This window comes from Ictalurus punctatus, chromosome 4 (genome assembly GCF_001660625.3).
Source record: "Ictalurus punctatus breed USDA103 chromosome 4, Coco_2.0, whole genome shotgun sequence".
Classification (NCBI taxonomy): Eukaryota; Metazoa; Chordata; class Actinopteri; order Siluriformes; family Ictaluridae; genus Ictalurus; species Ictalurus punctatus.
The window spans coordinates 23,498,205-23,511,702 of NC_071284.1; the positions used below are offsets into that span (position 1 = coordinate 23,498,205).

The following is a 13,498-nucleotide window of genomic DNA, read 5'->3' on the forward strand; positions in this document are numbered from 1 at the left end:
ACGGCTCATTCACAATGTACCCACAATCACAAGTTTTTTTTTCTCTCGGGATTTAGAAAAAAACGTTGAGGATTTAAGTAACGACTTTGCATGCACAAAGTCAAGAAAGATGATGTTCTGCTAAAGGTAAGGCGTATTTACTATTATTTCTTCAACATGGTATTTGTGGAATGGGTTTCTCTTTTAAGTGGTTGCTCAGTTAGTGATGCTTGTAAAGTCAATGTGTTTGACTGCTGTGCATCTCTGTGGTGCTAAATTCAGCCATTGATATGGCTCCTTGCAACAGTCTTTCTTGGGTTTATCTCATTTGGTGCATGTGTGCAATGAGGTTTTTTTTTTTACTCAGTCTTTTGCAAACCGTCCCTCTGCACCGCCTAGTGGTAATTTCGCGAATGACTTTCACATGGGACTGGTTTGAAAATGGCTTGTAGTGTTTCCGCTTTGTTGCTTCCTAGTCTGAACGTACCCTCAACTGACCTCCAATCAAACCCTAAACCCACACTAGGACGTTTCCCTGTATGTATCGACTGTGTTCACTACGTAGGTGGAAACCATTACTACAGTAGAGTTAGCGACATCATCAGTGGATATGGCATACGATACTTTCAGTAATAGAACTTTTGACTTAAATTATGAAAGGTCATAAAATATGAAAGAAGAGATGCTAATTTTACAAGAAAACCTTTTTAACGGGAATATACAAATTGGGAAGTGTGGCTTCTTCGGGATCTATTTCCACTGGCGGAGCAAAAATAAACAGAACATGTGGCCATGTTGTGCCCGAAATGCCGCTTACTCAATATTAATTTCTTGTTTATAGAACTTCCAATGGTGCGGTTATACAGAATATCGACACGATTGTGATTAGCTATGACACTCAAAATGCAGGTTCCTGTTTCCGGCCAAATCACAGCCGTTCCGATACTCAGTATAGCCACACTCTTGTTTGTGTGGTATTGCTTAAATATATTTTGTAGTTCTGGGGAAAAAACTCTTGGCAACAACTTCAATTCAATTCAATTTGATTTGTATAGCACTTTTAAAAATGGACATTGTCTCAAAGCAGCTTTACAGAAACATATAAACACAGGATACAGATTTTAAGTGTCTGAATTTATCCCTATTGAGCAAGCCGGTGGCGATGGTGGCAAGGAAAAACTCCCTAAGATGATATGAGGAAGAAACCTTGAGAGGAGCCAGACTCAGAAGGGAACCCATCCTCATCTGCGTAACAATGGATAGTGTGAAAGTAATGGGAAGTTCATTACGGTTTTTATATGAAGTCTGTTTTGTTGAACTGATCCACTGTTTACTAAAGGAGACTTGAGTGCAAAACTATGTGGTAATTGCAGTCATAAGGCCATAGCCCAGTGACCACAGCGAAATTGTCCATTTGAAATTGAGGTCCAAAACCATTCCCATAGGTTGTCTATGTATTACAACTAAGGTGGTCTATGTATAAGAAATTTATATTAATAGTTTCACTGGCAAAATTAACAAGCACACGCACAATCAAACCTCACGTTTTACAGTTCAGACCATATACACCTTGCCAAATGTGATGGACTAGAGCTGGGTTGAACGTAATGAATACGTTTATGTGTGCTAGTCAGTAGGACCATTATAAACAGATGTAACATTCTACAAGTGTCCTCAGGGGGCATTGTTTTTTTCCCTTTATAAAGCATTATTTAATGTTACCAGTTGCCTTTTACTGACTAAAGAATGACGTCTGACGGAGGATTATAATACACAGATTTATCAGCAAAACCCTCAAAAACTGCACTACAGCCTCCAGTAGCATGTAATGGATTACTAGCTGCACTTCATGCTTTTGACCACCAGATGCCACTAGCGTGCAATGTGTTGAAAAGCTTCGAGTAATTAATTCGGTTAATTAACCAGTTAGTGTACGCCATTGATCGTAAAAAAAACAACAACAAAAAAACCCAACTAATTTGCTTCGAAACCAAAGTCGTCTATAAGAAATTAGTATTATTGTATCAGATTTGCTTTGCCTATACCATAAAACAAAATAAAAATACAAAAGGCTTTTTGTTCATTATGTAATACACAGTATTATTTTAGGTTACGAGTTGTTTTTACTGTTAAAAAATGTTTTTAAACGATTGGAATTAGCTGGAACCCGAAACCCCGCTGCATGACCCACTGGGAGCTGCACTTCATACTTTTGACCACTAGATGCAAGTAGCGTGCACTGTGTTCAAAAGATTGGAGTAATGAACACAAACCAGTTTTTCCATACATTTGGGAGACAAGTTTCATTTCACCATCACTAGTGTGCTCTTGTCTCCTCATGCCTCGGAACCTGGACATGACGCTACTCCTGTACATGACATTTAATGTGATTCCTGGATAAAATCGTCAGCATATTAAAAAAAAAACAACAACAACAAAAAAAAAAACTCGCATGAAAGCCGCTGAGGGGCGCAGCAAAACCACAATGAGCATTTTGGCAACAGAGCGCGTGCTCAGCAGCAGCAGCTCTACGCATGCGCGACAAACGTGTTCGTCCACCTGACAAAGATGGCGGATAGATGAGAAATCATAATGATGTCTCGGAATTTTCACCATATTTGCGGGAACGTAAGAGAGCACAATTCTGCTGCAGAAAATATTTAGCCCTCTATGGTCCTAATAAGCAGGTAAGCGCCAAATGAAAGTATTCGCGGTACGTCAACATGTCAGTAGTGCCTCATATCCCAGGGTCTCCATGTAGCTCTGAGGATAGCTAGTTAGATAGCTCAATGCATTATTTATTCATTTTTTTACCTACCCGTATTCGAGAAGTTTCCACCTCCATTATTGGGATTGGGTTTTCGAACATTCGGGTGAGCTGATATCCAATCAGATCATAGAGTGTGCTGTCTCATTAGCCAATCGTAGCCAAGTAGGAAGAATTTGTCGCAAATATGGGTGCGAACCTGTTAGGCAGCTCGGTTAGATTAGTCACTCGCTTCCCAGCAGTGTTTAAATGCTACTTGGGAAAATGAAAATATTAGGTAGCCAATCTAAATTAGTTTTATTTTTCAAAAATTTATTTGAAAGTCGACTATATTTAACTACCGATACGTGTATGTATGTATGTACACACACACAGGCTGCCTAACAGGTTCGCACCCATATTTGCGACAAATTCTTCCTACTTGGCTATATATATATATATATATATATATATATATATATATATATATATATATAATGTATGTATGTTTGTGTATATATATATATATATATATATATATATATAATGTATGTATGTGTGTGTGTATATATATATATATATATATATATATATATATATATATAAATAAATATATATATATTTATATTTATATATATGTGTATGTATGTGTGTGTGTGTATATTTGTTAACACATTTTCTCAGTAGTTAGCTAAGCAGCTACTGTATTGTGTGTAAGTAACATACTGTACGCAGCTATAGCAGGAGCTAAATGTCATAAACACAACATTATAATGCCATTTTACTTCAGAATATTCGTTTTACACTCTAAACAATATGAACGTAAATGCAAGGGGTGTTGATAACTTAATTAACTAGCTAACCTGTTGTCCTTAAGTTCCAAAAGTGTCCATTGTTTCATTGAATCCGGATTGGCCCTATGAATGATCTCCTTGTTATTGCCCATCTCTCCTCCTCGCCATGATCTCATCACGTTGATTTAATTTCTCAGAATATATTCCCCTTTTATATCAGGATGCATTGTGGATTCGATGCGGTTTGGGTGGAGCATGTACCTGTATAGGGTCATGATGAATAATTATCCAGTTCTGAAAGTCATCATGAAATGTAATTTGGTTCTTTAGAGCTTTTTCTTCGAGAGTTTTGATGGTGTAGACAGTGTATATATATATATATATATATATATATATATATATATATGTATATGTATATATATATATATATATATATGTATATGTATATATATATATATATATATATATGTATATGTATATGTATATATATATATATATATGTATATGTATATATATATATATATATATATATATATGTATATATGTATGTATATATATATATATATATATATATATATATATGTATATATGTATGTATATATATATATATATATATATATATATTTAAAAAGACAATGTGTTGTGTACATTTCTTATGTTAATCTTAAAATCTGAAACGAAACAAAAAATTTGATGGCTCATTCTGTACTCCCCCAATTTCCTTCCAATCAAATGAACTCTAGTGTAGTGACGTGATGCCACACACCAGCTGTTAGTGGAGAGGAGAGTGATGTAGCCAATTCAGTGATGGAGATTATTTGGGGGCCATGAGGGAATTTTGCCAGGACACCGGGGTTATACCTCTACTCTTTTACTATAAGTGTGCTGGGATTTTTAATTTTTTTCTGTGGGACCACAGAAAGCCAGGAGCTCGGTTTAACATCTTATTTGAAAGACTGCTGTTTTTACAGTATAGTGTCCCCGTTACTATACTGGGGCAATAGGCCCCACACAGACCACAGGGTGAGCACTGCCTGCTGGCCTCACTAATACCACTTCCAGCAGCAACATTAGTTTTATGTAGCAGGTCTCCCATCCAGGTACTGACCAGGCTCAACCCTGCTTAGCTTCAGTGGGAAACCAAGTGAGAGCTGCAGGGAGGTTTGGCTCTGACACGGCAGGTTGAAATAATGTCATTTTCCACCACGTTTGTCTTGGAAAAAAACACCACCTTGTTCCTCTTTTGTTAGCAACTAGCTAGCTAGCTTGTTAACTGTAATGTGATGAGTGATTGTATATTTTCCTCCTCTAACAGCAAGTATAGTAAATGTATAATAACTGTTACAGATTTAACAAGTGAATATGTCTGCACGATGACTGCTTAAAAGCAAAAACTTGTCTGTACAGTATAATGCATTATGTGCTTTGTTTATTTCTGACGCTGTACTTCGAGGTCAATCCATAAATAGCGGAAGGAACTTGAGAAGAAGTTGAGAATACTAACTCAAGTTGAGGAGTAGGAATTTCAAGTTTGTGGGTGTTTTCATTGGTTTTTACTAGTTGAAGGTTGAGAATTACAAGTTGCACTGCAGCATTAGCATCAAACATGGGTTGTTTGTGTAGTTGTATTGAGGTTGGGTGGGATCATTCTTCTTCCAAACAATCCTTTGTCTTTTGAAAAGATGGTTGGGGTTTACATGCGTGCATGTGCTCGTTCTGTCTCCGAAATCTTGATCTGGGCTCAAACGTATGACTGTTGCAAACTGTTGCACAGTTTAATATATAGATAGTGTGTGTATGAAACGGCGAATGAGCAAACACTTGGATGTACCAAAGCTCTTTCTCAATACGGTTTGATTTTACTGCCTCAAATTAGACAACAGTTAATCTTTTCACTCTCTTCCCCTGCTCATACATTAGCAGGGAAAAAGGTTTTTTTAAAAAAAGGAACAAATGACCCACTGCTCGGCATTAACCCGAATGTCAGACACGACAAAGTCATCGAGAAATCCTACACCGCTGAAACCAAGCTCTGTTTAAACTGGTGGCCTCTTACTGTATTTAGCCGGTTTCCTAAAACGTTTGGATTGGCATATCTTGAATGCTTTTGGTTGTTGTGGGAATCAGTCAAGCAATATGACACACCCCTCCTTGACTTCATCTTCCTAAAAGGAAATATGTCAACCATAAGAATCCAATCACAGCTCTCAAATCACTTTATGAGCGCTATAAGATTGAATTATATAGATGTAGATTATCGCAGTGTTGAGCACTTCTTCATCCGTGCATTGTAGCCGTGGGTGTGTGGGGGTGTGTATTGGTGCAGTTGGTCAGCTGTGTCTATTTTGGTAAATCATCTGGGATTAGTGGTGCCCGCCAGTGTGTAGGAGTTTATTTGGCGACAATTGTATGTCCTGAGACTCGTTTAGACATTTATGGTTTTCATATAGTGTTTCTGTGAAAGACGTTCTTTTGGCATCAAGGTATTTTTTTGTTTTTTTGTTTTGGGCATGTAAAGGCAATAAGCCAGATTGGCCTAACCATCTTCCTCTTCTGTCACGTATTACATCTGTCACGTATTACACTGTGTTACATCTGATAGCCAGGTCCATAAGTATTTGGATAGCAACACAATTTTTGCATTTTTGCCCCTGTACACCACCACAGTGGATTTGAAATGAAGCAGTGAGGATGTGATTGAAGTGTAGACTCTCAGTTTTAATTCAAGGGGTTTAGCAAAAATATTGCATTAAAGTACTTACTTATATTTGAGCCTGTGCAAATGGAGGGACTCTGCAAAAAAAAAAAGTCTGTAATTCCTAAACGGTTAATGCAATATTTTTGTTAAATAATGAGATTCGTTTGACAGCGATTTTCATAATTGATTATTTATAATCGGTTTTATCGATTAATCATTTTTAGGAAATCAGTGAATTGTATTGTGTAATTTGTGTTAATTGAAATGCTGTCTAGAATGCATTTTTCTTCCACTGTCAACAAACTGCAGGTATTGCTCTACGTCACGGACTTCGCTGAGCGACACTGGTAGCTCTGTTCAAATGGCATTTATTAGGAGAAAAATGTTCAGTGATCAGGGATAACTGTTAGGATTTGTCATTAATGAGAAATCCAGCATAGAAGTTTCAGAATGCAATGCAGCTATAACTGAGATCCGGTAGAGTCTCAGTGCTGTGTGTTCGTGATCTACACGCTGACGGTGGTATTAGCATGAAAGATTACAACCTGTTTGAGTAGAGTGTACAGTTGAGGAGTTGAAAGAGGTGGACGGACTTATGGCCGGGGGGGTATTACAAGTTTATTACAAGTTTATTACATGTGAGATAAGAAATTATTTCAACCCAATTCAATATTTTGTGTCCAATTATTTACTTTTCCTCATACTTTTCCCCGACCCCTGCACTGAGCTAAAAGTTAACTTACCTTGCATTCACTATAAAGTGGTGGATGGTTGTCACGAAGATGGCTCAGCAGATTGGACGTGTTGCCTACTTTCGCAGCGACTTTCATCTGCCAAGCTCTGCAGACAGGGTTACCATCTTCTGTTAAGTTTGCCTCAGCATTTTTATAAAATCCAAAATATGACCACTCTTTGGATTTAGTCCTCTTGGAAGGTTGGAAAATCTCCCGAGCGCCGTCACCGCCTTCCGCCATGTTTTCACGCTCAAAAAAACAACAGTGTTGCATGCTGCGTCTGCGTTAGACTCGTGCTGGGTGTGTGGACAGCACTTATCTTGAGTTTTACAAATCACGATAATCACGCACGGTTTTAACGATAAGTAAATGTGACATGGTAATACTAACCGTCGGGGAATTTTATCGTGGTTTACCATGAAACCGATAACCGATTCATTCCTAGCGTCCATGTTCGTTATTTGTTAGCTACAAGCTAGTGAGATATTTATATTGTCCTTCCGAAAACTGCGATCTGTATAGTCACTATTATAGATTTAACAAGCGAATATCTCTGCATGTCGATTGATTTAAATGAAATACTTGTATATGCAGCATAACTCCTTTAACTGTACACTGAAAATCTGGAATATGTGATCAGTTATAGTTACCTAATCTGTAAACAAATGCCATTATGAAATCTTGTGAGGTTGTTGGCACTGACAGGAAACGTAACTATGGAGTTAAATGACCAGGATTAAAACGTGTGTTCGAGTAACACAGTGGTAACGTGGCTGTTCCAGAAAGCCAGCAATCTGGGTGTGATCCTTAATTCAAATCTCGATGTTTTACTTTGTGAATGTCTAGATACTTTGTGAAAATCTATTCTCATTTCAAATATGCACAACTGTATAGTGGACATCGTTGGTGTATTTTGCACTTCATAACCTGCCACACATTCTCAGTAAGAGATCACTCTAGCACACGCGCTCTCTACTTATGCAACCATGCATTTATAATCCTGGCAGAATGCAGGGCTCCAGGCAAAAAAAAAAAAAATCCAGTAGCCATTAGCTCCTAAACCCCAAATTTTTAGGCGCCAATTAAAATTTTCAGGGGCCAAAATATAGTGATGTCATATGACATATGATGATGTCATTGTTAAACGGCTACCTCACACTGCCTTTTCTTTACCCTCTGTACTGTCTGCCTTTGTTTACTCTGCCTCCAATAGTTTGCACAAAGTATTCTTTACGTACACAATATGTGAAATGTTCAGTAGATCATACTGAGTCATATTACCTTAAATACTTAAATGTCCAGTCATTTGTTTCTTTTTTTCACTTTTTTATTCAACTATGTACAATTAGTTGTTTCCCGCTTATTGAGGCTCAGAGTCATGTAGGCTGCATTGAATTTTATTTTCAATTCTCTCATCTCTTTTTCTGTGACTTGATCACTAGCATGGTTGCACTGCTTTCACGATTGGGGTGGCACGAGGGGCAGACCTAGCAATGACACAATCCCTGGCGTGCTTATGTTTTTTACTGTCACCATGCTTCTTCACGGTTTCTTTTTTAAAATGACTTGAACGGGTAATGAACTCTGTTTTACCGGCAATATCTTGTCCTGCTTTAGCACAAAATGTGCATTCCAATTTTTTAACCTGATAAACGTGATGTTAAACCTGTTTCTGTTCATCAATACAGCCAATGCTTCAACCACTGCAGGACAAGAGTGCAGAGTTTATTTACTGCAAATCATATAGGAGTGCACGGGATAGGGCATGTAGACGCAGACACGAGAGGAGATGAGAGTTCAGTATCCTAACACAAAAAGATTTTTAATATTTTGTTTGTGGGTAACGGTGGCCACTGGCGACTGGCAGAAAAAACATGGTCGCAAAATTAAAAAGTTAGTTGCATTGGAGACCATTTTAGTAGCCATCTGGAGCCCTGGAATGTGGTTCGGTGTTGTCCTGCTGGGAAATGCATGGACACCCATAGAAAATACAGCGCATGGATGGCAGCATATGCTGCTCCAAAATGTGTGCAGATCAACCCGTATACCCCATGTAACCCATGTAATGGGCACTGACACACTCCCATACCGTGTCAGACGCTGGCTTTTGGACCTGATGATGACCTTTCGGATGATAACAGCTTGGTTGGTCCTTTTCCTCTTTGCCCCCCAAAAAACATGATGGATGTTATGTCCAAAAACCATTTGACTCATCGGCTCACAACACTCGATTCCATCTCAGATGAGACCGAGCCCAGTGAAGTCAGCAGCGCATCAATATTAATGTATGGCTTCTGTTTTGCATAGTAAAACCTCAGCTTGCATCTGTGGATGCAGCCGCAAATGGTGCTGACTGACAGGTTTACGTGTAATGTCATGATATGCAATACAAATGATTATTTTTAAGACCTCTGAAGGATCGGAGATTACCTGCATCCAGATTTATTGACAATTCCAAAACACAACCCGTTATGTAATGTAAGCAATCGTCAAAATACAGCAAGACACAAATTTCCAAACAAATAGTCCATGAAAGGGTTAAAGTAGAGGAGTACCAGTAGACAGATGTTGAGGTCGGCAAGACTTCGCAGTGACCGTGCAGGCACGGAGCTTATATACTCAACAAAACAGGAAGTGACTTTAAAGTGGTAATTGGGAGCTCAGGGGGAGGGTGGTCTCTGTTGATGGATACGTAAAACGTGCTGTACCGATGAGACAATAAAATTGTGAACCGTGGTAAATGGTTAATTATCTTAATATAAGTTTAATCTTGGCACTGAACGAATAGATATAACTATTAAGGAAAGAGAAATAAATGCTAACATATTTGTTTCTTGTGTGTTCTTTCTGTTAGATTTGACATCTAAACCATGCTAAAGTGGTTTGGCTCTGAAGATGCCGGCTCTTCACCCGGAGTAAGTAACAAGATTTAACTTTGTAGTAAATTTGTAAAGTAGTGTCTTTAGTTTAAACATGATATGAAATTGTGGCATGTTGTTATGCTATGATGCATGCTGTGCTACTCCTTTATGAATAATTTATAGTGTCCTATTTTACTTCAGTGGTTATTTTGGGGGTTATATTTTCTTTCTATTTTTTTTTTAAAACTTGATAGAATTTAGCAAAGTGGATTTGATAAAATCATTCATTGTAATCATATACAGTACTGTGATGTACTGAAAACCGCTTCCTCAGCTTGGATGATCGGTTCATATCATTCAAATTCTTCACATTCAGCGCTAAACTTGCACACTACAAGGCCTGCAGGCCTTGCTTTTGCTTGTCGGACCGATTATAGGTGTAGCTGATTTGATGAGACGCATTATATTATGCCCCAGTGATCTTTATTTGCTCCATTGATTAATACAATACAAGCAGCCAACCACTGTTTATTTTTTGTCAGTGATCACATGCTTATGTGTAAAACTATTTCTCTGCCAAAACTTTTATTAACTGTCATTAATCAATAACAAAACAAAAAAAAGGACCTGATTTTATTGATTAGGTTCAAACTGAGGTGATCTGTTTTATATTTATTTTATTAACATTTTACAAGTGAGTGAAGGATTTTTTTTAAGTGTTGGGGGTTTGAAAAGATTGTCTAGGTTCTTGTAAAGTATAAATAATTAAAGTAAGTATGAGAATAACATCAGTTCAATATATTTGTGGATAAATGATGGTATAATGAACTTTACGTTTAGAAAGAAATATGTTTTTTATATGCAAGTCAAATACTTCGACAGTTCAAGTCAGAATATAAAAAAAATAACATACAATGATGATAAAATTATTTTTAAAAAACCTAAAAAACTATTGACAATAAATATAGTAATGTACTATATTTAATATACTATATAGTAGTATAGTAAATGTATCACATGAAAATGTATCACTTGAATATGAATCACATGAAGATGAATCTCATGAAAATGAATCACATGAAAATGTATCACTTGAATATGAAGCTCATGAAAATGAATCACATGTAAATGAACCATATGAAAATGAATAAATAAATTAAAGACAATAAATATGATGACAATAATATTTACACCAAGGTCAAATAAAAAAATTCTCATAACATGGAAAAAAAATAATAATCTAACATACGTTTCCATGAAATTTTCATCATAATAATGAAATGTCACCAATCCGAGTGAATTCATTGTGTTTACGGATTCTAAAGGAGATGTCTAATTTATTGAAGTTTACGTTAGGTTTATGTGTAAATTTACACACACTGTGAAGCAAGAGTAAGATATAAATATTTTTTTCTGAAAGCATAAGATTTTCACGAATGCCAAATATCTTGTGTAAACGCTCATATGAACGCTTTACTAATAAATCACTTGGTATCCAACTTGATCGATGAGGCCCATTGTCCTCAATGGACTAGAGGTTAGAGGAAGTTATTCAAGTTTGAAATGTTAACATTGTGATTATTTTAAATCTTTCAAAGTCTGTAGCATGAACTGTATGTCTTTTATTTATTAATTTTTTTGTGACTGTACATACAGATTCGGATTGATATTGAAGTTTGCCCTTCAGTTATTCTTCCTGTTTACATGTTAATTAGTAGGCTTGGGCTATTTTACTTAAGGTTGGGTGAAGTGTCAAACATATCGTATTGCAATTCTTGCATGTGTCTTCACAATATATTAGATTTATATCACTACACATGAAGTACAATTAAGGGCCAGAGATTAAGAATGGGAAGTAGTAGCTCAGCAGTTAAGATGTTGGACTTCTGATCAGAAGGTTGTGAGTTCAAATCCCACCACTGTTGGGTCCTTGAGCAAGGCTCTTAACCCTCAATTGCTTAGTTGTATAAATGAGATAATTGTAAGTTACTCTGGATAAGGGCGTCTGCCAAATGCATGTAATGTAATGTTGTCCACAATTCCTAAAAATTGTGAATGTTATATCAATCCATCTTTCCTCCAGTACGGTTTCCTCCCCCAGTCCAGAAACATGCCCTGTAGGCTGATTGGCATTTCTAAAATTGTCCGTAGTGTGTGCATGGATGTGTGAGGGGTGTCCCCCTTCTAATGCTCCGAGTCTCCTGGGATAGGCTGCAGGCTGTACACTGCACTGTGCAGGATAAGCGGTACAGAAAATGAACATATGGATGGATATCATGCCATCATATCATCCAGCTGTATTATTAAGTACAAGATTATCTTTTTCACTTGTTTAGATAGCAGTATTGTCCAAATTGACTTCTGTATCCTTACTCTACTCCTCTGTTTCCTTTTTTTAATATGGAAAAAGGGCTTTTATTATTTCAAATAATCTGTCTGTCAGAGTATTATTGAATGATTAGGCTGCATGTAAGTATGGCTCCTCAAGCTTTCAATAAACACACATTCTTCCTTCTTGCCCCACGTTTTTATTTTCTGTTTGTCTGTGTCACGCTGTCTCTCAGGCCGGCGAGGGTGGTGTTAACCCCTCTCTCTCTGAGGAGACTGAGCGTTTGGCTCAGATGGAGCAGCTCGTGTCTCAGTTGAAAGAGATGATCCGAGAAAAAGACGCAGCTCTGCACACTAAAGATGAACAGCTCAAGGTGATCCACTCTAGAGTACTACATAGTGAATATTTTTCATATGTTACGCAAATACAATTTGATCGAGTATACCATTACAGATGATGCAGTGAGTGTGTCATCCCATCTCCCCATGCCATTCCTACTAAATTAACATAGTATTAATGTTATATGAATACAAATTAGTTACGTATGGAATAAAACACAGCGGGACATGCTGTTATAGGAAAATAATAATAACAACAGTGCGATATCAACCCGACGTTGATTGTTTTCATATAACATCACAAAGTGTTGTGTTTTATTCCACTTACTGTATAACACAGCAGATTGCCAATAATAAAAGTTTTTTATTAATTAAATACCACCATAATTTTTTTAAAGTTTATAATTACGTTTAATGTTGTGGAACGTGTATGACGCAGTTTGCGTTGTAACAGTTATTCTTATATATATTCCCTCACCAGCCTCTCCTTTTTTTTGTTCCTCTTTAAAAGGTAATGCAAATAAAGGATAATAATCGATTTGTAATTGTTGTCTCAGTTTATTTCAGTTGTTGCCTTTTAAATTGATGCATCGATCCAAATCCATTGATCATTACATCCCTAGAATGTAACATTTCAAAACAGTGTATCAACTACTTATGTTTTTGTTAAACTACTTGTGATGTGGCCAAAGGCTTTGCTTTAATGTTTACTTGCTAGAATCATGCTAAATCTGCTGTGTTACTTGGGTACATTATTTTGCGCAGTAGTATATAACGTGTGTGTCTGGTTGCTGTCGTTTTGATGTCATACCGTTGCTCATCGTAGTATTATTTAGCATAGTAGGTGACAAAAGCACACAACCTTTCCCATTGTACTTGATGGCATTTTGGAAAGTCACTTATCATTGGAATGGAATGCAGAGCAAAGTACAAAATAAACACAGCAACAATGGAGTGTTATGGTTATCTGCAGACTTTTGAGCAGTCTGGTTAATCTTTCCATACTGTGAGAGATTAAC

At 36.9% G+C, this 13,498-nt stretch overlaps 1 protein-coding gene across 2 annotated transcripts in view; it reads left to right on the forward strand.

Moving 5' to 3' along the window:
• Positions 1-2,511: 2,511 nt before the first annotated feature.
• Positions 2,512-13,498, forward strand: part of LOC108264295 (golgin subfamily B member 1) — a 58,265-nt gene continuing 47,278 nt past the window's right edge. For both annotated transcript variants that reach the window (XM_047155041.2, XM_053678070.1), the window contains exons 1-3: positions 2,512-2,666; positions 9,806-9,866; positions 12,377-12,514. In XM_047155041.2, the coding sequence (XP_047010997.1) occupies positions 9,822-9,866; positions 12,377-12,514 (183 nt within the window). In that variant the 5' untranslated portion in view covers positions 2,512-2,666; positions 9,806-9,821. The remainder of the gene's footprint in view (positions 2,667-9,805; positions 9,867-12,376; positions 12,515-13,498) is intronic.